This window comes from Apium graveolens, chromosome 5 (genome assembly GCF_009905375.1).
Source record: "Apium graveolens cultivar Ventura chromosome 5, ASM990537v1, whole genome shotgun sequence".
Classification (NCBI taxonomy): domain Eukaryota; kingdom Viridiplantae; phylum Streptophyta; class Magnoliopsida; order Apiales; family Apiaceae; genus Apium; species Apium graveolens.
The window spans coordinates 303030277-303056411 of NC_133651.1; the positions used below are offsets into that span (position 1 = coordinate 303030277).

General features: G+C 34.2%; 1 protein-coding gene across 1 annotated transcript; it reads left to right on the forward strand.

The window, feature by feature from the left end:
- The first annotated feature begins 1333 nt into the window (after positions 1 to 1333).
- Positions 1334 to 18026, forward strand: LOC141659288 (putative ion channel POLLUX-like 2). Its single transcript, XM_074466086.1, has 24 exons — positions 1334 to 1506; positions 3672 to 3745; positions 4531 to 4643; positions 4777 to 5075; positions 6316 to 6387; positions 6812 to 6890; positions 6985 to 7083; positions 7152 to 7306; positions 7373 to 7477; positions 9167 to 9253; positions 10418 to 10502; positions 11583 to 11730; positions 12213 to 12289; positions 12995 to 13075; positions 14140 to 14331; positions 14406 to 14519; positions 15335 to 15427; positions 15503 to 15626; positions 15695 to 15771; positions 16377 to 16424; positions 16539 to 16608; positions 16702 to 16775; positions 17304 to 17414; positions 17488 to 18026. Exons 1-24 carry the CDS (start codon positions 1424 to 1426, stop codon positions 17587 to 17589), a joined length of 2562 nt encoding a protein of 853 aa, XP_074322187.1. The 5' UTR covers positions 1334 to 1423; the 3' UTR covers positions 17590 to 18026.
- The last annotated feature ends 8109 nt before the right edge of the window (positions 18027 to 26135 follow it).

Sequence of the window (26135 nt, forward strand, 5' to 3'; positions counted from 1 at the left end):
ATTTCTTAGAGCAGGTAAGCATTAGTTTGGTGAACTAGTTACAACCTTGCATAGTGCATTTTAGATGTCACATTATACACTGTATTCTTGATGCTTGGAATATAGAGCAGGACTAATAATAAATTAAGGACATTTCAGGTTGAAATTTGTCAGAATAGAGCATCTGCAACTGAAAGGCTGTTAGGTTCCATATATAGACATGCTTGATACTGAAAATTTTAAACTTGCTTGACTTGTGATTCTGTGAAGCGTGTTCTTCAGCTTCAAGATGTTTTGTAATTTGACTTCAGGAATAATGTCACAATAAGTCTTTTTGAGCCTTGGCATGCTTAACCCTGTGTTTTGGCTCCAGGGTTTGTTACTCCGTGTCTCTATATCAGCAATTCTGGACTCACTGTTTCTTGTTGCAATGTCATTACCCGTTGAGTCGCTAATATCTGTCGCACAACCAGCTCTCCCCGGGGGCATACAATCCTTGACTAGGCTTTTACCACTAGTATAGGACCAGAGTTTTGAATCTGTCCATGATGCAGATTTTCTATGTGCCAACTCTTTTCTGGACATCGAGTCATCTTGTATTCGAGTTTGGGAGTGCAATTTTCAAATCTATGATTGGCTAATTGCATCAGCTCAACTCCCCCAGGCTCCATCTTAGCTTTTCTGCATATGTATTGATTTCTGTAATTCCAAATACAATCTGAGAGCCAATGCATCACCCTTTTTGCCCTGGCTGAAATGATATGTATAACAAACACCTGGCAATATCAACAACTTCTAAATACGGAGCTACAAGTCGGAGAGTATATATAAGTTTGTAGGATAATGGGCGTATTTGACTTGGGCTTATGAATTATAATCCCTTAATATCTTATCAACTAGTGTAGATTTTATTATTTTTTTATCTTATTTTGATTTTTCATCTTTTTATTAATTTTATTTTTGAAATATATTTTAAATATTAATTAATTAAAAAATCACGAATCAAGATAACTATTTTTAAAAATATATTTTTTTAATTCATTTAAGTAAAAAAATTAAGTTATAAGTAAATTATTAAACACTTACATAAATAATAAGTATTCTATCTACATATACTAATTTTAATTTAAAAGTTATACGGTACCTATTTCTCTTTCCAGATCCTCCTTATCGTAGCTGATTGTAATGAAGACAAATAATATCATAATTTTTATGTAGTCGATTCTGGCAAATGATACTGCGTCGTGTATCACATGATTTAATAAGCAACGTGTCAATACCAAATGTAGATATTTATGCTTCAAGACATATTACTAGACTAATCGTTATTAATATGTTGTTGGTGTTTTCCCCATTATTCTTATCCTCCTCCTGGCCTGTATAAATACCATAAAATCAACAGTAGTCTGTATATAAGCAGACAAATTGAAAAACAAAGAAAGAAATGGTTCTCCTGTTTCATAACTCTCCTCCATGGATTGCCCCAACACCTTTCAACTTCCATCAACTTCATCCTCCTTCCAATGTGTACTCTCTCTCTCTCTCAAATCTCTCTCTCTCTCTCTCTCTCTTCCCCCCTCTCCCTCTAGTGTGGGGGTGTGTGTTATCACTTATCATAGTGTTAGAGTTTAGTAATGTACTAAGTACTGATGTGTTCTTGTTTGAACATATATTGTCTGCATATTGTTCATATTGGTTACTTGTATGATTATGTAGTTCATGTTTGATGATTCTTTAATGTTATTTCAGGCTGTAGCATTCATTAATATTTATAATGAGGGTTTATTTTTTAGTGGATTTGGTTATGTAGTTGTGTTTTGGAGTTGTAATTATTTAGGAAATGTGTGTTAACCAAACCTAGCCAAACATATACACAAGAAGAACCAATAACAATTTTAAACAAATTAAAATTCAATAATATAATTTAGAAAGTGATCGAGACAAACCTTAGTCCATAATATTATTCACACGGGACTTACCTAGGTTTGTATGAATTTTCTTCTTTTATTGGACGCGAATACCCGGATTTTCTTTGAATGTAAGAAGCAATGTAAATTCTTTATGGTTGAAATTGAGAAAGTGAAGTGGGATTAAGAAGATGGATGATTGCATGGGCTTGCGGTAAATAATGGGAGAGAAACATCCCAATCAATCAGTCATCTACCTTTTTCGATATGCAATTCATCAAAATCCTTCTTTACAGTTATTGGCCTCCTCTGGTAAGAGCATTGTATCTTGCATTTAAAATATCCAAATATGCTTGCAACATTGTATAACAGTTGCGTGTTTTGCAAACACAAAAATCCGGCATTGTAAGCACCACAATGTCAGTTACAAAATTCAGATTACATACACCCACCAAATTTAATGTTTGACTGTAGACAAAGGTAAAGGCTTCTTCCGACTTGAATGAATTTCAAATATGAACCAAAGATGATGAAGCTACGAATCTAGAGAGAAAGAGTGAGAGAGAGAGAGAGAGAGATTGATGTAGAGTTGGTGAATTGTGTAAGAGATTTAAGTTAGAAATTTCGTGAGAAGTGAACAAAGAAATGAATTTGAGAGAGGGGGGGGGGAGGGTATTGGAATGTGAGTGAAATTGAATAGATGTACCAATTAGATGAGAATTTTGATCTTTGTTGCAAATGATAACCACATCATCTCCCCGTCTCTGACAACCACTTGGAGGATCCTCATTTAATTGAGGAGTCATTGATTCTTCTGCTGTTTCTATAGCTTGAATCATTCTCCCAATATAATCATCAAGTTGTCTAGCATATTTGATTTTTCCAGTGCTTGGGTTATACATACTGTAGCATGCATCAACAATCCAGTAAGGACCCTGATTTTACATTCTCTGTATCAAACATGAGTAAAAATTATTAATGGTGGTTGCCTAAAACATGCATAGTTTTTCTTTCTGTTCGTGCTATGACATTGTTATCCCCAAATCTTCGATACACTACGACACGGCTCTTTCATAAGCCTTATCATACACTCCTTCACGTTTCCTTAGCCTACAAGTTTCAAACCCGCGTTTCCATTCCTCAACACCAAATACCCTACCCGCGTTTCATAAGCACCAAATGTGTGTTAAATGCAGAAATTTAAATACCCTGTTGAGACCAGTAGAGGAGGAATCCTCAAACTCAAACCCTCGACATTTTATTACCAAGTGTTACATCTACTAGACTACAACTAGGGGTACTCGATAAGTGAAGAGTAGCAACCACTACACTTCAGTCCTAGCGTTAAAAAGGAATAGAATTTGTTCATCCATTATAATCCAATCCAGCTTATACACTTGGTGTTGTGTTAATTATTATACTTTTAAGCTTAACCAACATGCTAGAGGGAAAAAGGGGTAGAGAATCTCAATGATTTGTATTCAAAAGCTTGGCCAAGTCAACTATCACCTTAATATATTATCGTGATAACCAGTTTATATAGCAGCTCTTACACATGAAATTCGCTAGCCTTTTTTTCAATTTTGGAGCTTAGGCTTTGTTGAGTTCAGATCACTGAAATTCCAGTCATCCTAATAGAACGTATTATTTAAAATATATATTTGCTTTTGCAGCTTGTATTTGTGCACCTATCTTTTAAAGCTTCCAAGCGGAGGAAACGAGCCTCACTAAGATTTGAATATTACCTTAAGTTTAACACTGAAATGTGATTATATCTCTATAAAGTTTCAGGAATAAGCCAGGCCGGTATAAACGGAGCCACTCTTCAGCTTTGTACGGGATTGTGCTTGGAAAATTTGGTAATATTTCTGTCATGAAATACTGTACATAAGTATATTTTTATTGTTTAGCATACAATCCTACATCCATTACAAAAAGCGCTGAATACCGAAAGTTAATCAACTCCAACCTACAGGAGTTTTTGCCTTTTCCGAGGTTGGGAAACACAGGGTCTTCCCCATCCTAAGCCTTATAATGGTTTATCTTGTGTTTAGTGCTGGCCCAACCAGATGGTTTAGTTGTCCTCGCCTTTTAGCTCTACAAGAATATTTTGAATTACTTGGGCTACTTGTTCTCATTAAACCCTCAGGAGGGCACAAATTTTATGCCAGTTGTCATTTTTGGGAACAGATCATCATTTTTTAGATGAGATTGTCAGTTTAATGTTCTGTCGTTTGGCTGACATGCTGATGAAGAGTTTAGCACTAAAGACTGCTAAGACAGAAATTAATGAGGAAAATTGAAAGAGAAATGCGGCAATTAAGGCTGCTAAGAATCTCACAACTAATCAGCAATAAAATGCTGCCAAAGAAGATACCAAAACAATTTTAAAGGCCAAGTACAATATTGTGAAATAGGAGAGAAATATGTACTTATTTCTCGTATATGAATTAGAGTTTCAAAGGTATTACATAGCAGAATATAGGAGCCTAAAAGTTAATTATCTATCCTAGAATCATAAACCACAAACTTAGGGCTCTCATTGCCTAGATAAATTTCCACATAACTAATACTCAATATGCAATTACACATTATATACAGCTAATGTACACTTGTAACTTGTAACACCTTTCATCTTTTTCAGGGAAGAGGCGTGTTCGTTCTTTAATTTCTTGTGCCAAGATAGAGCACTCTTCTGGTGTTATAGACAATTTAAGAACCAGGATCCTAGAGATGGATCTTAAAATCCTTTTACAGGTGTGTGTAACTAAATAGTAGCTTAAACATGATACTGAAAGAAGTAGTTTTGAATTATCAAATTATAAGCACCTTTTTATCATAATTTTTTTTAGACTTGCTACAAGCATTTGATCAGATGACAAATTTGCAGGGCCCTCACTCTAAACTCATGATTTTATTCTTGTCGTCTTATTTCTTGGTTGGACTAATGCAAGTAATTACCGGCAATACAATGCATAATGTGGTCCGTGGCTTATTCTTTAATGTGATGTCCACATCAGCAACCACAAGTTTCCATTCAACTTTACCGTTTGCTTGCATATCCAATTCCCTGAACAAGCCCACCCCTCTTCATTTGAATGTAATGTTTCCTTCACTACAAGATATCAGATGGGACGTTTCGAGATTAATATATTTATTCAATATACAACTTGAGAAAAATGTTGGCACGTAAGTAAATTTTCTCTTCATAGTAGATATTCATTTTGCGTAGTACACTACGTGACAGTTACACTACTTAAGATTGTTTGTGGTTTTTAAAAATAGGGAAAATGCAGCATCATATGTATGAGAATTCTTTCAAATTGCAAAGTGCCTGCAATATGTTATATTCTTCTTATATGAGTTTTGGTAATTTGAGTTTCATCCTTTTGCAATCCTACAGTATACTTACAATTATCACTACTCTGTTTACAGTTCCATAGAAAGAATCCCAATTTCCAACTCTGTAAATTTAATTGGTTTATTTCTTACGTGCGTACCTGTAAAGTGGGAGACTTTAAGTAGGTTTATTGGCCTGATAAAATTAAGATATCAGATTATTGTTAAAATTAGGACTTGTTTAAGAAACTTGTAAACTATGTATGCTTTGCTTTAAAATCTCTCCGTTATAAGATATATAATATCATACCCAGACCAAGTTTTGGTTTGGATCCATGGCATTGACATATATATGTTGGCATGCAACCTTTGCATTGATTTCAAATTTTAGTTTGCAAATTTCAAGATTGTCTAAGCTATGATAAAAAGACAGCAGCAGGTGCTTTTCATATACTTTGGAAATGTACAGGGCAGGATGAAGCAGACTATTGATGAAGATTTCTAAATCAATCAATATTTTACATTTTTTTTACTTTTCTGACGAGATGTGAAAGTAGTAGATATAAGAAAATTTTGTTCTTCAGCATAAGTAATTTGGTTCCTTGATAGGACCTTAGGCGGATTCAACCACGTGACAGAGAGAAATGGCAGGGTCTCATAGATTATGTAGATTATAAGGAATTCTCAAAACTCACATGTTTATTAAATTGAATCATTTAACAAAATCGGTGTCCTGTGAGATGCATCACGTTGAAGGAATGAGAACAGAGTTAGCAGCATGTCCCACTGAATTTAGAATATAGGCTATCCCTACGTTTTAAACACATCATATATCAATTTATGTACTTTAAAGTTCTCGTGTCAAAATCCTTAAAAACAGTGGTGTAGAGGTCACATGTTTCTACTTCAGTTGAATATTTTAAGCATCTTAGGGAAGTTTTGTATTGTATATTTCTGCCTGACTGTTGCTCCACTAATTCTTAACTGATTTGAAAATTATGAAGTGTCATTGTTATAATGAATTTTTTCTCAATCTATTTACACACACACGTGAACATGATTAATCATAGTCATCTCTAACCGAATGCAGATTTTTTGTGGTCCTCATTGTAGCCTGCTTCTCATTCATTCTAATAGGAGGTTTTCTCTTTTATAAGATAAGGTAAATGTTATCTTGTTAAACAGTAAAGGTACAGTAACTGTGGGCAGTGTTGGAGTCTTTCCATTGTATTAATCTGAAACGAAAGATTTTGAAGGAGAAAAGAGTAGTTATTTGGAAATAAATTATTTATTTTGGAAAATTGGAGGTCGTTAGCTTGTAAAAGTTTTCTTTATAACTTGAATAGAATTATTTATTAATACAGCTATAAAAACCATTAGTCAATAGTGAATGATATTTAATTTTTTAAGAGCAAGAGGGGGTCAAGACTAAGAAAGTAAGTATGTTAATAATTTGACATCATCATAATCATATTCTGATAATAAAAGTTGAATCAATGATCTTGACAGTCATTTACAAGGCTATTTGGTTATTTTTGAAGTTACTGTGTTTTTTTTCACGGATATCTTTATAATGGCTAATCCAGGGGTTCTAGTGCACAATCTCTGGAGGAATGCTTTTGGGAGGCTTGGGCATGCCTAATATCATCATCCACACACCTGAAAGTGTTATTTCTGCTGATTATTTACTGTATTCACCAAGTTTATTTGTATAAATTATCTAGCTAATATTACTGAAGTGCTTGCTTATGATATGCAGCAACGAACACGTATTGAGCGTGTCATTGGCTTTGTTCTTGCTATATGGGGCATATTATTTTATTCTCGCCTTCTGAGCACAATGACAGAACAGTTAAGGGTAAGCTCTTGAAAGTGGTATTATTTTTTTTGTACCGCAACGATTCTTACTAATTAGCATTTGAACAGAACAATATGCGAAAGCTCCGGGAAGGAGCCCAAGTCCAAGTTATGGAGACTGATCATATAATCATTTGTGGAATTAATAGTCGTCTGACTTTCATACTGAAGCAGCTAGATAGCTACCATGAATTTTCTGTTCGCTTAGGTGCTGCTACGGCTAGGTATAATCCATCTGTTTAGTGATGCATTTAAACTATGATATCTATTACATCCTAGTGTATATGCAGGAAGCAGAAAGTACTTATTATGTCTGATCTCCCAAGGAAGCAAATGGACCAAATTGTTGATAATGTTGCAAAGGATCTCATGCACATTGATGTTTTCACAAAAAGGTATGTGTTAATAATTAATTCAAACTTCAGTAGTTATTTAATACGTTTGCATGCACACCCAAATTTTAGATATTAGGACTTCTTGACTGCCTCTTCTATGTTTTGTTTGGATACCTTTGGTAATGATGCATGAACAAGATATGCTTTGTTCTTTGTACTTTTAAGTAGATTGCGTTCCTATAAGGACTAACACTAGTTCTAGAAATGTATGATATTTCATAAGCATTTTTTGGTTTTTCTGTCTTGTTCTGAAATTATTATCTGTTACTGATATAATATCATTTAGTGGCATCTTCCGAGCCCCATAAATTTAGATTTCGAGAGAGTTAGAACTTTAACTTGGACACTATGTTTATTTGTTGCCATATAAGATGTGTTGTGAATGATCCATTTAACACCTCGAGGTTTTGAGAGAGTTGGTCATCTAACATTATCTTTGCACACTTTATAAATTAATACTCGAATGAATGCATCAATGCTCGACCTTTTACAAGCAAACAGTATAACTAAGATCTGTCTCCTGTATATGAAATGGCAAAAGTAAAATAATCATCCTGTTTTAAAGTAACACTAAAATAAATAGATGATATTTTGAAGAATTTTGGAAAAAGAAAGCGACCTATCCACACCGGATGGATGTTTTCTGTTGGGGTGGGGGGGGAACATAATTTAATATGGGATGTAACTAACTTCTTATCAAGAATTTCATATAGGCATAAACATTCTCTTGGATCGACATCAATATTGTTTATTTTCTATTTTAGGTAGAGATTGCATTGATTGTACCAAAAACACCTTTTAATGTATTGATTAATTAGTTGTTATACTAATTAGTAATAAACTAACGTGCTAATACCTATGTATAGTTTATGTATTGATTAATTAGTTGTTATACTTATTAGTAATAAACTAACGTGCTAATACCTACATATATCGTGTACCTTTGTTGTCAATAATTTGAGACTTTTGTTAAAAAATTTATACTATGTAATTACAAGGCATGATGTAACTTGGTCACATTCTTGTCAAATATATCAATTTAGAATATAATTCTGAATATTTTATTATATCACCTGTCATTCTTTAATGAAACTATAAAAAATTATTTGTGATGATTTACATTAAATGTATCATGTGTACCAAACATTTAAGTATTATGTGTACCAAATAATTAAAGCTGAAATCAAACAAAGTAAAGGATATCACATTAGCCTAGCTGAACATAGAGCGCGGAATTAACCCTTCTTCTATTTAGGTAAAAGAGTTTAGTGAATTTTAAACATAATAAATGTTGCAAAAGAATAGGTTGTTATTAAAATGTTCAACAATCTTCATCTTCACCACTAAATGGTATCCTAAGTCAAGAAGTATGTGAATATTTATTTGACACTGTGATTGCTTTATCTTACTAATTTTCTAACTAAATTTATTTACCATACTCTTGTGATCTACTTTTAGTGTCTCTCTTTATGCTAGGAATGTAGCCTGTAGTTGTAATATTTGAAAAAGTAAGCATAAATATTGAACACTTGAATAATATACGCAATCTACCAATGATCTCTCAATAGAAATTAATATAAGCATTCTTATTGTTTTACAGTGCAAATAGAGAGCGCTCTCACATTATATGTCCTCATCTTCCTATAATTTAGATTTTCATTATCTTGCTTTTTCACTATTTTGGTGCAGCTGTAGTCTGACGATGACGGAATCCTATGAAAGGGCAGCATCCAACAAGGCACGTGCCATTATTATGTTGGCAACAAAGAGCGATGCGTACGCTTTTTCACCTAACGACATTAATATATATGATTGCTAGATATATCTCAATCTGCAACCAACAAATAAAAAAGCAAAGCCCAAAGCAAAGTTGAATTTGATCCAATACATGAAATGAATCTAAGTCCACAAACTAAATCCGAGAATCCAAATCTAACCAAAAAATCAATTTTAATTCAAACAAATTCGTTGAATAAGAATGAAAAAGGAAGAAAAAACAATTTCACTAAGGGTCAATGTCACAAAGGGTCCATCTTATTAAAGAGAAGAGAAAAAAAAATAATAATTCCACCAAAGGGAATAATTGAACTTGAGACGAAACCCAAACATAGAAAAATAGATGACAACTAACATGAACATTATCATACAATTAATGGATTGACTTATATGTTGATTTCCATAAACATTAACAAAAAGTTAAAATAGGATGCTTAAAACTTTGAAAAGTTTGTCAAAATAGTTACATATGTTATGACCACAAACGATGTAAATAACATGGTCATGTCTGACACTTCGTACCAAAGTCTAAGTAACATGCCATGTAAGAAACTTGTTAAATGCAGTTTGAGATTTCTCAGACTCATCCAATGCCTAGAAATCTTGTTGGTGTTAGACATGGATTCTTTCCAGTTTCTACCAAGTATGATTGTATTAGTTACATTCGACCTATTAATTCGGCATTTATGTCTAAATGGACGATGTTGCCCCTCACATGTACTAGATAGAATTGATAGATAAAGTCATAAGCGGTCTTCTAATTTCTTTGTAAAACATCACGGCCACTTAATGTAGATTGAGGTAAAATGGCCTAATCCTCTTGGCAAAATATCATATTTCTTTTACCTACCCAACATATAATTTTGTTGCCTCGTAATTGTTAAGTGTTGTCTTCAAGTTTATGAAATTAATGTGGGAGTAGTTAGAAAACAACGAATAAATTAATGTACAGTTGAAAACATGGACGTAGAAACATCTACCAAAACAAGTTAATGTATTAAGGTCTTAAGCAAGATGCCAATAAGAAGCCTACTTTATGTACTTGAAATTTGGAATTCCCCAAAAAGATTGCATTTTTACTTTAATTCGTAGTTAAAAATCATTTTAAAGGAAAACCTTTGTATTTATCTCAATTTTGTCATTTGTCACTCCATATTTTTATAGGTATGGGATTGACTCAGATGCATTTCTTTCGGTTCTCGCACTTCAACCTCTTTCAAGGATGGAGCATGTCCCTGCCATTGTTGAGGTACTCGGTTCTTGGTATCTTTCCTATGATCGTTATTTATAAAGCTTTACGTAGTATTTGATTATTACTTGATAGGTCGTACACATATTATTTCTAGTTGATCTAAAGGAATCACATGTTTGGTTTTATTTGTTAAACAATGTTTCTTTCATTTTGGTTATGCATCTCAAGCATGATTTGGCCCTTATACATATTTAATGACGAATGTTACTGGATCTTCGTGTGGCAAAAGCTAGTTTTGAGTAAGACTTTACTTTACCTTTTTCCTTACCTTTTCAATATATTCCCTCAATCTGTTGGATATCCGCTTCTTCAAATGAATAAATATTCATAATCAATAAATCTATAGATTATAAAAAAGGGGTTACAATATATACCACATGCATAACAATGAATAGTCTAATTTCGGAAGGATACTTGAGATTTAGAATATTTTTGCAAAGGAGAGAACATGAATCTTACTCAAGTAAGATTTGGACATGGACGTTTCAAAAATTAGGAGAAAATTAGTTTCTTAGAATAAAAAGAGTGAAGTAACTATATGTGAAGATATTTTCTAAACGGAAGAAAACGGAGTGGTGGATGTTATGTTACCTTTTTTTGGGATGAAAAGAGAAATTCAAGACATTTAACTTGTATATATATGGTTAAACTAAAATTTTGAATTTGTTTCATTTGATAATTATTTTGAGAAATAACAATTTTAACTTAAAAATCTTATGCGTGAACACATATTTTTATTATCAAATAATTTATTTTGAAAAAATAAACCAAAATACCCCATTATGAGGCTTAAATGACTTAAAATACCGATTTCTGGAAAAGGGCTCGTAATGTCGATGAGTTGCGCATTTGTTTTCGTTTTCGAGAGTTGTTGCGCATGTAAAAGATGTGCAACGACTCTTCTACAGTACTCCGCTTAAAAAAATATATGTCCTTTACCAAAACAAACACCTCTTGACCTCCCACGACCGCACCAACCCTTTGTTGGCTAATTCAAAGACACCTGACTATCTATTTTTGTTGTATTATGCACCATTGTAGTGAATTTATGGTTTAAATTGTTGAACTTGCATGCAGGTGTCTAGCTCTAACACTTGTGAGCTCCTGAAAACAATATCAGGATTGAAGGTGGAGCCTGTGGAATGTGTTTCTTCCAAATTATTTGTACAATGCTCTAGGCAAAAAGGGCTCATAAAAATTTATAGACATTTGCTCAATTATCGAAGTAAAGTTTCAAAACTCAGTGTGCATTATGCTTCTATATATTTCTCAATTAATTCAAGAGATATCTTAATCACCTTTTTATGCATTGCCATCCTTGTATGCACATTCTTGCATTTATCGTTAATTATTACAATTTATTGTTTGACATAAAACCGATTTCAATGTTCTGTATGTTTGATATATTAGTGAACTAATTCTATTTGCTTTAATATTTATATTTGGCTAGAACATGTAAATGTTTCATGTGTACTTGTAGTTTTAAAAATACAATTATGAACATGAGAGTATATACTATTACTTGATCAATTGTTATATACAAGTATTTCTGATGTTTTTGTGACTACTCCTTTATTTGAAACTCATTATAACAGGGTTTTTTATCGTTCTTATGACCAATATGTCTTTCCATGCAAATTTTGTCTATTTCCCTTGATCCCAATAAAATATTTCTTTAGCACATCTGAGACCCATAATATCTTGCAGAAAATGTATTCAATTTGTGCAATTTTCCTAACCTAGCAGGATTGAACTACAAGCAATTAAGGTGTGGATTTCAAGAGGTAATTTTTTTTTCCTATTTATTCTTATTTAAATCATATTCCTCAGGTGTTTGCATCTGGGTGGTTAGTTTTTATCCCTTTTCTCCCTTTTCTTCAAGGTGTGGGCTACTACCAGTAGCTAGTTGCTATTATCCTAAACAATGGATTGCTTACATTCCGAATTTCTCGTTTAATACTTTTTCCACCCAATTTTTAGCGTTAACTTGAATGTGTAGTTCTTCCAACATGTTCTTATTTGACCTTCAAGGTGTGGGATTGTAGCAGTAACTAGTTTCTAATATTACTAACTATAAACCTATGTAGATCATCATCTTTAATACTAGTTTCTTGCGTTATTATTTCACCCATTTTCTAGTGTTAACTAGTTTGTACCTCTTCTTCCTACATGTTTCAGCCTGACTAGCTATAACATTTGGTCCGACATTGAAACCGGTAATAATTTTCGGCTGGAGACATTGCATAATAATAAAATGGGAAGCATAAATCCTAATGGAGTAAAGGAGAACCCAGAGAAGATTGATCTTTGAGCATGCCTGATTGAGCTAACCTTTTGTAGTTTAATAACATGATTTGGTGAATAAATATTTAAATATATATTAGTGTGGGGCAAACTTTGTTGAGGGAAATCGGTACTTAGGTTATATCTTGTGCATTATCCCTGGACTAATGTTTTCATCTTCATCCTTCTTGTCAATTATTTTTCAGGCAATTGTCTGTGGTATTCATCGAGAAGGAAAGATGAATTTCCACCCAAATGATAATGAAGTTCTCGAACAAGATGATAAAGTATGTGAGCAATTTTTTTAATTTTTTTGCTAGTTGTATGTGAAATTAATTTTTGTTAGTATTTGTATTCTAATTTCGGAATGGTAGTTCAGCAATCTTGATGCCATCAAGATAATTATTCAATTCAATATTTTGTATCTCCATTGATTCAACAGTTCTTATTTAACCAGCAAACATGTGTTTGTTAGCTGGAGAAGCATAAAATTATATTGCATGTAACATGATGATAATCAGTAATATGATATGCTCATAGAAAAAAAAAATCAATGCAATATATTTTTATCTAGATACACGAATGAGCCATTATCTTAGTATTAATTTAGAGTAGACAAAAGTAACTAGGCACTTTGCTACCCTTTTTAATCGAAGCACTTCCCTAGCTTGGTTGAAATAGATCAAAGTCCAGAGAACTGTGAAAATATTTAAGTGATATTCCCCTTCATACTTGACTTGATGCGAATCGAACACTACTACAATGAAAAATGAAATGCATACACGCTTTCTGCATTAAGTGGGTCATCTAGTGATTTATTATCATGTATTTTTGTACATACTTACCCAGATAATAACACAGGTTTAATAAACACAGCCTTGAGGTCAAACTACAGTTATATTAGGTAAATAAAAGGGCTATTGAGCAGACAGTTTGGGCTGATCCAACCTGGCTTAATTTAGGAGTTGCTTGTCTAACTGTATAAGTTGCTTTGCAAACTTGATAGGGAACGATTGTGATGGCCCACAGGCCCGACCTCCTTTTCTAGTTTTTTTTATATTAAGGGGATTAAATTGATGTATCTCTTACTCTTTTCAATAATAATAATAAATGATATATATATATATAGGCAGAGTTGGCAGGTCTACTGCTATGTAGAAATCATCACCTACATGTCCATTACATTAATTTAGGATTAGACGACGCATTTAGTTGCATATTTTAGTGAAAGAATAGCCTCTGCATAGGTAGTATCAAAGTTCATTTCAGTTAAGTAAGCTTAGACGTCAAATTCAGTTCCATCTTGATGAGGGTAAGATGTTCTGATGCAGCTTTACGTCATATGGTGTAGGTTTTGTTTATTGCACCTGTTTATGGGAAGAATAGACCACAATTAGCATATCAAAGTCTCTTTGCTAAAGAGGTTGATTCCCTTCACAATCTTAAAACACTCAAGCTGAAAGATGCCTCACCAAATGATGTCCAGATGGAAATAGTACGGAAGGCGAATACGGTGAAACGGCCTAAAAGATCAGGTTCCAAGGTATTGCTTTCATCTGATCACTTAGATCTATGTGTTATTAGTTGTCAACTTTACCCCTTGAAATTTGGTTGTAGGCATCAGATTGGGGTTTAGGACCCAAAGAAAAGATATTAATGGTTGGATGGCGACCAGATTTTGTTGAAATGATACAGGAGTATGATAGTTATCTTGGACCTGGCAGTGTACTGGTAAATTTTTGATGTTATATACATCATTATCGCATATTCTAGTTTTTGAAGCATCCGACTTTTTGATAGCTTTGGAACACTTCAATGTTTCACGGATAAGGCCTCCCTTAACCTGAGTAATGTGCCAAGGTCTTCTGTGGATACTGTTTAGCATTGCCTTGTTTTCTTGGTTTTTAAAGCGCCGGTGATAGCTCTCTTTACGGCATCGTGATTATTTATTAAATTGAACTCATTAATTCCTTATTTTATGTATTAGAATCCAGATATCAAGGTAAAGTAATCTACAATGACATTCCAAGTGAATTGAGGAGAGTACTTTCTAATTAATATGTTACAAATACTAAGGTTACAAAGAAATTACAGAGAACTTTGGAAAATTGTTAGACAAGGAATTATAGACGTATTTCTTTAATGGTATTATAAGGACTGAGTATATTTGACTCTTTGGAAGACTATTGATGATTAAAGCTCGATTCCATGCCCACCATGGACAGCCATATGAAGGCCATACTAGTCGATACCTGTAAAAAATGTCTGTATAAGGTATCACTACCGACAGCAGGTTGCCCATTGGAATGAGTAGGGCTCCTTGACGTGTGTAAAAATGCTAGTCGAAGGAAGAGAAATAGGAACATAGCTTTATGTTGGCAAGTTCACGAGTTGGAGACAAGCTGAGCATATTCAATAGTAGGGTGACAGATTCTTGGTAGTCCTAATATAGAGAATTAAATTTTTTTACTATTAGACTGTACATTCAATAGATAGATGACCTCATTATTCTCCCTGCTATAGTCTGTCTCTGTCCTTATGTGCAGGTGGTGTTATCAGATGTGCCAATGCATGATAAGAACCGAGCAAAAACAGTTGCTCTTCAACGCAAGCTAAGAAACGTCAAAGTCCTCCACATGGTACTGACTAGTTAAGTGTAATTAGAAGTTTGAGATATACATGTGAAATACATTATTTATGGTTACAATATGCAGGTTGGAGATCCCATGGACTCTGATGTTTTGAAAGAAGCCATTACAAGTATACAAAAAACCATTAAAGGCGACGCTATTCCCTTTTCCATTGTTGTGTTATCTGATAGAGAGTGGCTCCTTCAAGGTAATTATAAATTGTGCATATTTTGGCTTTTGGAAGCATGCTATTGAGTTTAACAGCTCTATATTCAGATCCTTCAAGGGCAGACAAGCAATCAGCATACACTCTTCTTCTTGCTGAAAACATCTGCGGAAAACTTGGTGTGAAGGTGACTGCACTCTACTATTTTCATTACATATGTATCCGTTTCCCCTATTTCTATGTAGACTATATCTATTAACTTGAGTGTTGTAAATCTGATTCCGCTAGCCCATCTGAGGAGATACCCTTCAGTGATGATACATTCAGTTTATTCCAAATTTCAAGAATAGTTGACCTCTAGTAGTTGAGTTGAATTTCTGAAATTTAAACAAATCCATTAAATTGTGCTTAATACTAAATCTTAATAAGGAGTGTTACAAATTATTTAATGTATTACTATTACATATTGTAATATTGTTAAAACATCATCAATCATGTTAATAAAAATTAGAAATAGCTGCATCTTATGAGGACTGCAGTAGAAGTTTCTAATTGCCCTCTGGCAACATTTTATCATCAGTCATCACTGTCTGTGTGATTATATTCTACTTTTAATTATTCTCTTTATTCTTATTTGCCTGATAATTTATTTTTTTCAAGTTTGTAATAATTTGGTCAAAATGTACTTTGACCTTTCTACCCCCCCCCCCCCCCTCTCCCTTGGAAAAATGTTGCTCGATATTAAATTAATCTTCTTCTTCTATCGATTATTCTTGTTAAATGGGATTGCAGGTGCAAAATCTAGTTGCGGAAATTGTTGACTCACAACTGGGCAACCAAGTAAGCTCTCCTTGTGTGAAATTATTATTGATTATATGAAATATGTGTATCTTTGCATTGAAATGCGAACACAGTGCTGTTTTGTTCATTACAAAAAAAAACTGCACTTGACAGATTATGAAAATCAAGCCATCACTTACTTATATTGCAGCAGAGGAAGTGATGAGTCTGGTAACCTCTCAAGGTATGGTGCATATACATCTTGCTAACGTAAAGCTGAATTAGAAATTAGATTATTTGTTTGAAGTTGTTAACCTTTTTTTTTTGCTCAAATTAGTTGCAGAGAATAGCGATCTCAGTGTGGTTTGGAAAGACATACTGAATGCAGAAGGAGATGAAATTTATGTGAAGGTAAAAACTCTTGTAGGATAATTGATCATACAATGACGCATTGTAAATCACAATTTGTGATAATGAGTTTATCTAGAGTGTTTGAACTTTAGTCTATGACATCAACGGGAGTATTCTAAGATTTTATAGCTTAACTTTATAAAAGCATGAAGCATCTTTCATCCCTCCTGACTGAACCCATCCATTAAAAAAGTTGTAGCAAAAAAGTAATATTTTCTGCAAGATATTTATATATATTAAAGATAAAATATGTTGCCTTGATGCTACCTATAGATAAATGGCAAAAGCAAATTGTATTGTGCTAAAAAGTATAATTTGTATCTTCACTATCTAAATGTATGATATGTTCTTTCATCAGAATAATGTGGGAAAGCTATGATACATCATGACACTTGTTAGCTTAAATACCGTATTTGATAAGGTTTCTTATTTGAAGTATCGCGAAAGTGAAAAACCCTTAGTTTATTAATGTCAAGGACCACTTAATGATGAACTTGTTTTCGTGTCCTCTTTTTCCACATTTGGCAGGATGTTTCCCTCTACATGAAGGATGGGGAGAATCCATCATTTGAAGAACTCTCTGAAAGAGCACAATTGAGAGGGGAGGTTGCTATTGGTTACTTGAAAAACAATAAAAAGGTATTAAAACATTGATTTGTGCATGAGATGGACATATCTGGGTAAGTTTTTCTCATATGTTGACACACTTCAGGTCATAAATCCAATTTCCAAGGCCGAACCCCTCTTCCTTGCAATGACTGACTCACTAATTGTGATTTCGGAACTTGAAGGAGCACAAGCAGTTCTTATTTAGAATCCCCTGGTTCATACTTGCATGGATGTCCTTGCTTCCATAGATTCAGCTTGTAAGATGACACAGTCATACACAAATACATGGATAAAGTTTAGATGTAAAACTTGCAGTTGCAGTGATAACAAAGCATTGGGCTGCAGAACTTTTGCGTTCTTATTTTTCGAGTATGGTGGACATGTCAGTGATATGTATATACCATCTTGATATGTGCCAAACTGGAATTAAATAGATAGCTTCACACAGTTGGGTGCAAGTTTTGGAAAATGGAATTCAGAGCATCTTAGTTTCCATCAGTTATAACTGCATTTCTATTTTGGAGGCCGGAACTGAGCTGAGTATCAAGTGCAGTATGTACCCAGGGGAGTTAACAGAGGACACAATGTAATTTAATATCACATTTGTAATTTGATGAAATTATGCAATTAACAAAATTCTTTTCCGTGTTCATATTAGAAATTTTGTGTACACTCATCAACAAAATTCCTATCAAACTCATCATAACCTTCAAGTACAATGGTGAATCCATGGGACACAAAATAACTTGGGATAACACAAAGATTACAGGAAAAGCAAGTATACTAAAATCCTGCTAAAGCTTCTCATTAAATTCTTTTATTTAAATTAACGGCTATCCCCTGTTATTTTAGTTTGTGTTTGGGTAAAATCCCTTTAAACTTATTATATATAAGAATATAATAAAGGTGGTTTCATTGCACAATTTCAATACGGAATGTTATATTAAAATATTGGGGGTGGCCTTAAAAGTCATTTTGGGGTTAAAAATTATCCAAAATATCATTTCTGGAAGAAATGGCCTAATGTGTCACTTCATAACGGAAGTTCGCGTACCGTTTACCTATATTTTTTTAAAACTAAAACGTGACTTCGTGCTCCGTTAATCTGGACCTAAAACGGAGGATCGTAAAAAGTTTTTTTGTTTCTTGAAAATAAAAATGGGTAAAACGGTACATAATAAAATGTTAAGTTCATGATTTTATTAAAATAAAATAAAAAGTAAAACGGTATACTAAAAACTGTTTTAAATTAAACGGAGGATGGTAATTCGTTTTATTTAAATTTTATTTATTTATGGCTGCTTATCTTTTTTTAATTAGAATTCGAAACAAATCTTAAAACGGTACATGATAGACCGTTTTACTAATTTTTAAAATAATAATAAGGTAAAACGTTGAATGAAGAAACGTGTAGATTGTTTTCTAATTTTAAAAAAAGTAAAAACGGCAGAAGAATATCTGTTAAAACACTAGATAATAAAAAAAAATATGTAAAATGCTAGATAAAAACCCGTTTTATTGTCTTTTTCACTAAAACGCGAGACGAAACTACGTTTTGTTTTTAATGTTGGATGAAGTTCCATTTTGTCATTCGATTATCAGAAGCTTCTATTCTTTTTCCTAACTACTGGAATTTTTTTATTTTTTTGCTAAAATACAAAAAAACACTATGAAATTTTACTAATTACCGAAATTAAAACATATAATTAAATCAACAACAACAAAACACACAAATACATTAAAATGATCAATAAAAATCTCCCAATTCAATACATTTTTTAGCCAACATTATTACTAAACAAATCACCAAAACAACTTATTTTTCCCCCTAGGGTGCTTGAAAATCCATTACATTCTGGTATCTCGTGGACTTTCTTCTTCCCTTCTTTTTCTCAACATCTTTGTCATGGATCACGTTTGGAAAGTTAATGTCCGTCGGCCAACGCGAATCTCCTTTGCTCGGAATAGGTTCGAAACACCATTGTAAACCATCGATACATTATCTAATCTATAAATTTCATCAACCAAGGGTTCATGACTCAATTTCAAATGCGCGCAACAGACAATAACATGAGAACAAGGAATACGATATGTTTGCCATTTCCCACAAGAACACAAATACTCTGGATCCTAACGGTATGCCTATTACCCCCTTTTGGTCAACTTTCCTAGTGACTACTTCAAACAGCAAAGAATTTCAATCATAAACTTTGACACTATGACCCCTAGCACGCACAATTGACCGACTCAACCTCTTGCTTTCATGATTAATAAACACTCAGCCTTTAGATAACTCGTTTGCAATTTCCAACCACCTTTCGTCGAAATACTCAACCGTTTTCAAAAATAGTGCTCTAACCAAGGAACTAATCGGGAGCTTTCTAGCATCAAGGATCGCGTTGTTCCAACTTTCTGCATGGTTGTGGTCATCATGCCAAAATGTTTCCCTCCATCATATGTTAAAGACCATTTACTTAATGGTTGATCCTCAAACCATTCCGTCATCCTAGGCTCCTCAATCAACAATTGTTTCCATATAAAATCAAATTTCTTCTCTTGCACCTGAGAAGCCAACTCAACTAACCTATTCTTCGATCCCTTTCTCCCAAATGCACTAGCAAAATTTGTAGCCATGTGTCTAATGCAAAATCTATGATGGTCAAGGGGCTCGCACCATCCTGTCTGTTGCATAGCAGCAATAATCCTGGCATGTCTATCAGAAATGACACAAATCTCATGTCTCCTACCTGCAACAAATCTCCTCAATCTATCCATGAACCACCCCCAACTAGAAACGTTCTCGCATTCGACAATAGCAAATGCAAGTGGAAGAATATGACTGAAATCATCCACTGTCACAACACTCAATAGTACACCCGGATATGGACCGTATAGGTGAGTCTTATCTATATGTATGACAGGCATACAATGCTCAAATCCATCAAGGCATGGTTTAAAAGCTCAGAGTAGTATCTTGAATGTCACTTCATGTTTCAAATATAGACATAATATACTCGTTAACTACAAAAGATTACAAAAATATCAAAAAGCATTTAAAAATGTATATGATTCTAGTATAAAAAAAATAGAATACCTCTAAGCTAACACGATCTTCCATCCCATCCTCCTTAAAAACCCAATCAACCTTGGTACACACATTAAAACATTGCAACACTTCCATCAAAAAAGGGAGGTCTTCATATGATCCTTCCCAAGATCCATGTTCTTGATCCATTGCTAGCTTTTTGGCATCTCTAAACTTCTTTCTTCCCGGTTGGTAACCAAAAATACTTTTCACCGTTGCCATTAACACTTTTTCCTTAACCGTGGGATCGACTACGATCTGATCCTTAACTAGTTCAAGAATATCATGAGATGTCAAATTAGGATGGTCTTGGGTGACAGTGGTGCGCAAACATGTGTGTGGTCCCAAAGTTTCCATAATTTGGAATTTTCCAAGTGATTTTCGCAACCTAACTTTTAAACTCCATTCACAACCACTATCCTTATTTTTACAAACCACATTCCAATACACATCACTTGATCTAATCATCTTAATCTCTTGATGATTCCGGATATGAAAATCTGTAACCGTATGCATCAACACTTTTTTTGATTCAAATATCATCCCCTCCCTCAACTCCATCGGCCCCAATGTCTCCTCCTGTGTAATCAAAGTCGACTCAACAACATCATAAGCATCCAAACCTCTACTACTAACCGTATCACCACCAATATACATACTACTAGTAGTTTGACAATCAAAACCCCTACTACCACTTCTCTCGGAAAATCTTGAACTAGTTCCCACAACTCTCGAACTTGCTTCAATCAATGTACAAGTTTAAATTTTTTGTAAATAAATTTCAACAAAAGAAAGGAGGTCATTCGAAACAATAATTCCAAACGTCATCATCATCATCAAGCGGAATAATACCTAATTTCATATCATTGAAATTTTTCCATCGATAACACAACTTAAAATCATACAAACTCCTATCAATTTTCAATTTCAAAATAATACATCGCGCAAGTTATTAAAATTAATACTAGAATCGAGTCTTACTTGCTTAGAAACCGGTTTATCATACACGTAACCCTCTAATTAAGTTTGTCGTATATTACCATCGGTATAAATCCACGCAATCACCGTAACTGATTGTGCTCCCGATCTCGGACCCGAAACCATTACTAAATCTTTAAGAATATATTTTGTCTTTGATATTGGGATTTAGGGTTGTAAACTGAGAAGCAGAAGCAGATGTGCTCGTCTGTTGTTACTTACAAAAAAAATAACATAAACGGTAATTCGTCAACCGTTTTGGTGTTCTATAAAATTTTAATATTAAAAACCAAAACGACATATAAAATAACGTTTTTGATGCTTATCTTTTATTTTATATTTAAATTCTAAAATATACATAAAACGGTACATGATAAACCGTTATCAATTATTTTTTTAAACACGATAAACGGATGACGGTACACCGTTTTGATTTATCTTTTTTAAAATTGCGTAAAACGGTAGTCGAGATACCGTTTTGTTTTTATAATTTTAAAAACCACTTAAACGGAAGACGATAGACCATTTTACCTTATTTAAAAACCACATAAAACGGTTGCTGAGATACCGTTTTGTTTTTTTATTATTTAAGAAACACTTAAACGTGGAACGATCCACCGTTTTGTACAAAACGTTTTTTGAAATTCCGTTTTGCTTCATTTGTTTTCACCAGTTCCATTTCACCAACTCCATTATCCCATGTTTTAATACAACCAACAAATACAATAAAAAAATCATAAATACAATAAAAAAACACAATACAACCAACAAATACAACATAATACAACCAACAAATACGAATAAAAAATCAACGAAATATAATAAAATCACAAAAATGAATAAAAAGTTTGAATTCAACTATACAACACAATATCCCAAAAGTCTTTTAATCTACAAACTTAAAATTTCAAAAGTAAAATCCTAAAAATACAGAAACTAAGTTGAAGCGACTCCATTATCTGCATTTTTCAATATCTACATAGTTTTTATAATCCACAACCCACTACATCATCTGCATTAAAAAGAAACTTTATAAAAACACAATATGAATTAGGAATTACACTAGAATACTCACACACACTTAAACACTTAAAGTTACAATTAAGATGCATAGTAAAAATACACACTTAAACACCCAAAGTACCGCTTACCCTCACTTCTTCGCACACTTCTGCCCATCTGTTCCATATTTTGGAGGATTACATGTTCTTTTTGAATGCCTTTTACCCTGAGAAGTGTAGAAATGTCCAAACTTCCCGGGAAGGTCCTGAGAACCCTAGTCCTGGGAACTTTGGTAATGGGTACTCTGTGAAGAAGTGATACCCGTACCTAGAGCCGGCCACACGAACGGGTCGTGCGTGCCGAGCCGAATAATTAACGGGCCGGTTAATGTTGAACATAATTTATGAACAACTCGTATAAATTTACGGTCCGGGTCGTGTCGGGTCGTGCCGAGCCGGTCCTGGAAAGCAACCAACCGTGAACGACACGCGGTTTAGCCGAGCTACACGGTTTAGGTGGTTAGGCGAATAACTAACGAATAAACCGGTTCCACCATGTTGTTTAGCACGTGCACGATTTCACAGAGTTCACAAATCACACTACTTCAGTTTGTTTTTTACACGTTTTTTTCCTTATATTTATTACTTTGTTTTTTTTGTTTTTTTCCTTTTTTTATACACATGTACGCATATTGTATATAATGTATGTTTTATTTTTACTTTTTCTTTTTTTTCAGATTTTAATTTTTTCGGTTAAAATATATTTTTGATTTTGGAAAACTAATATGTATTAAAATATAATATGTATTAAAATAAGGGAAAAGAGGACGGTACCTCTATAAATTTTATTAAATAAAAAAATGTTACAATTGATTTGAGAGGACTCCTCTCTAAAAAACCGAAACAAACCGTGTTTACAATTTAAATAAAATACAAAACATAACAAATTCATCATCTGATTGATTTTTAGTTGTAAGCAAATAGTGTGAAATGACGTAATGAAGTTTTAAATTCTTAATTCACAGAGTCAGAAGCTAACTATTGCTAATATATCTGGTTCACAAAGAGGACAAGTCAATAGATGACTCGCGAATAACCGCGAGCTGGCGGGCCTGGCGAATAATGGGCCGGTTAATTCGTTTTTTATTCATTTTTTCTGCTGTTTATTCGTCTGCAGCTCTGGCGAGCGGTTCCGATCCAGTTACGGGCCGGTTCTGGTTTCCTAAAATACAGATCGTGCTCAGCTCGTGTGCATATCCGAATAGTGCCGAATAACGAACCGGACCGTGACGAGGCGAGTTAGGCGAACACTAGGCGAGCCGAATTACGTTCATGCAGAGCCAAACCGCCCGTTTAGGCGGCTCTACCCGTACCAGCATCAGGGTCAGTAGGAGGTGTAGGGGTCACATGAAGACTGAATGATGGAATAGGAAGATCCCTAGCTACCCGCTCAATAGGTCGGTGAGAACGATAAAGAGGAAGAGGTTGCTCAGTGGAAGGCTGCTCAGTATGAGGCTGCGAAGTATGAGGCTCGGGAGTAGGAGTCAAGCCAAGATCAAAAGGGAGAACATACCCATACCTATCCAGAATTCGAGGATCGTGCTAGACGTGACTAGATGATCCCGACATATGAACAGAATCAGTATGAGCAACAGAATCACGTACAGGAGGATCTCGATCATCCCCAAGATCTGTAGCCATAGGATCAGTACGAGCATGAGTAGATGACTCGGGCACATGATAAGAATCAGTATGCAATGGAATACCATAATCTCCAAGCTATGTAGTAACAAGATCATCGTCAACCAGAACTCTAGCTCGTCTACCAGCAACAGCTCGTGCACCGCCGCGTCTACCTCGACGGGCCGATTGCCGCCTCTCCTCCAACTGCCTAGCTCGACGAACCTCCACAGGCATCTCATCAAAATCATGTAATGTGTACTCTCTGACAAAATCGCAACACTGGTCAGCAAAATGAGACACGTCAGGAAGAACATCCTGTGTCCGCTCAAATATCTGCCTGAACATAAGACCCTGAAAAAACAAAAAAAAATGATACACATGTTACAAGATTCATGTATAAAATAAAGCATCTACTAAAGCATTTATAATGAAACTATGAAAGAAAAACAACCTATACAATAAATTAATTTAATAAAAAGAAAACTTACAATGCGATGGTTAAATGCACCAACACGAGATATGAATCTAGCAGTCCTCTCTAAATACCAAGGATGGTACTCGGGCACCGCACTCTCAACAACAGTTGCATCTCCAACAAACGTATGATCTAAAAGATGCACCCATATAGCGAGAATAACCACATGTTTCTGAATCCATCTAATTTTGTCATTGCCCCTCAAGTTTGTACTATGTTCTGCCTCAGAGTAAACAACATTAACATGTATAGTCTGCACCAGCAATAAGTTTGTACTATGCTCCACTATGAAGATACATATCAAGGGCCCACAGTAGCGCAAAATACGCTCACCAGTCAAGCAATAAGTAAGAAGATCATAAATGACATTGAGAGGGTAAGGCTGCCATATAAACTGAGATGGTCCAAGCCCATCCAATAGCGTCTGAATAACAGGGAGGGTATGGCCACCCGTAGTAGTATAAGAATGACCATAAAGCCACCTAGAATCACATTAAAATAAACAAACCAGATATCAAATTTAATTAAAGTTTGTATCAATATCAAGTTCTTTTAAACGCTTTTAAAACCCAATTTGGGGATTAATGAACCCTAAAATATTAAAAATGTTAATTTAAAATCTTGCATGAAAATGAAGTCCGATTTCTAGGGTTTAGGGCCTAACCATTTCCGTATCAATATCAAGTTCTTTTAAACGCTTCTAAAACCCAATTTGGGGATTAATGAACCCTAAAATATTAAAAAGTGTTAAATTAAAATCTTACATAAAAATGAAGTCTGGTTTCTAGGGTTTATGGCCTAATGACCCTAATACCTACATGACATGAGGGTTTAGGCTTCATGGCTTAGGGACACAAATCCTAAACCCTAACCATTTCCGTATCAATATCAAGTTCTTTTAAACGCTTCTAAAACCCAATTTGGGGATTAATGAACCCTTAAATATTAAAAAGTGTTAAATTAAAATCTTACATGAAAATGAAATCTGGCTCCTAGGTTTTAGGGCCTCACGGCCATAAAATCTAGATGACGTTAGGGTTTATGATCCATGGTTTAGGGCCCAAATGCCCTAAACCACAAATCCTAAACTCTAACCATTTCCCTATCATATCAAGTTTTGTTAAACGCTTAAAAATTGATAAGTACCCGAGTCCACGTGGAGCTGTAGGTTGACCCTCCCAGAAACGAGCATCAAATAAAGGAACAGTGGTGCATCACCAAAGGAACAACATCACCATCAACAAAAACCCTGAAAGAACACCTACATCCTGTAGAGTAATAGTGACCTCTCCCACAGGCAAGTGAAAGGTATGAGTCTCTGGACGTCATCTCTCAACAAGAGCTGATATGAGACACCAATCCAGCTGTAAAGATGCCACCCGAGCTACATCATAGAAACCAGTAGACTTAAATAAAGAGACCACACAAAGATCTAGCGGTGGAAGATCATCTTGATTATTAGGGTTTTTTTGGCTACACTTCAACATATCACCACCACCTAACCTCCAAATATCTAAAGATCTATGTGT

Bases quoted from the DNA above. Each gene is read 5' to 3' on its own strand.
- LOC141659288 (XM_074466086.1), top strand. From the start codon at position 1,424: ATGGTTCTCCTGTTTCATAACTCTCCTCCATGGATTGCCCCAACACCT. The intron at 11,731-12,212 runs GTAAAGTTTCAA...AATATCTTGCAG, and splicing joins ACATTTGCTCAATTATCGAA to AAAATGTATTCAATTTGTGC. The intron at 12,290-12,994 runs GTAATTTTTTTT...ATTATTTTTCAG, and splicing joins TAAGGTGTGGATTTCAAGAG to GCAATTGTCTGTGGTATTCA.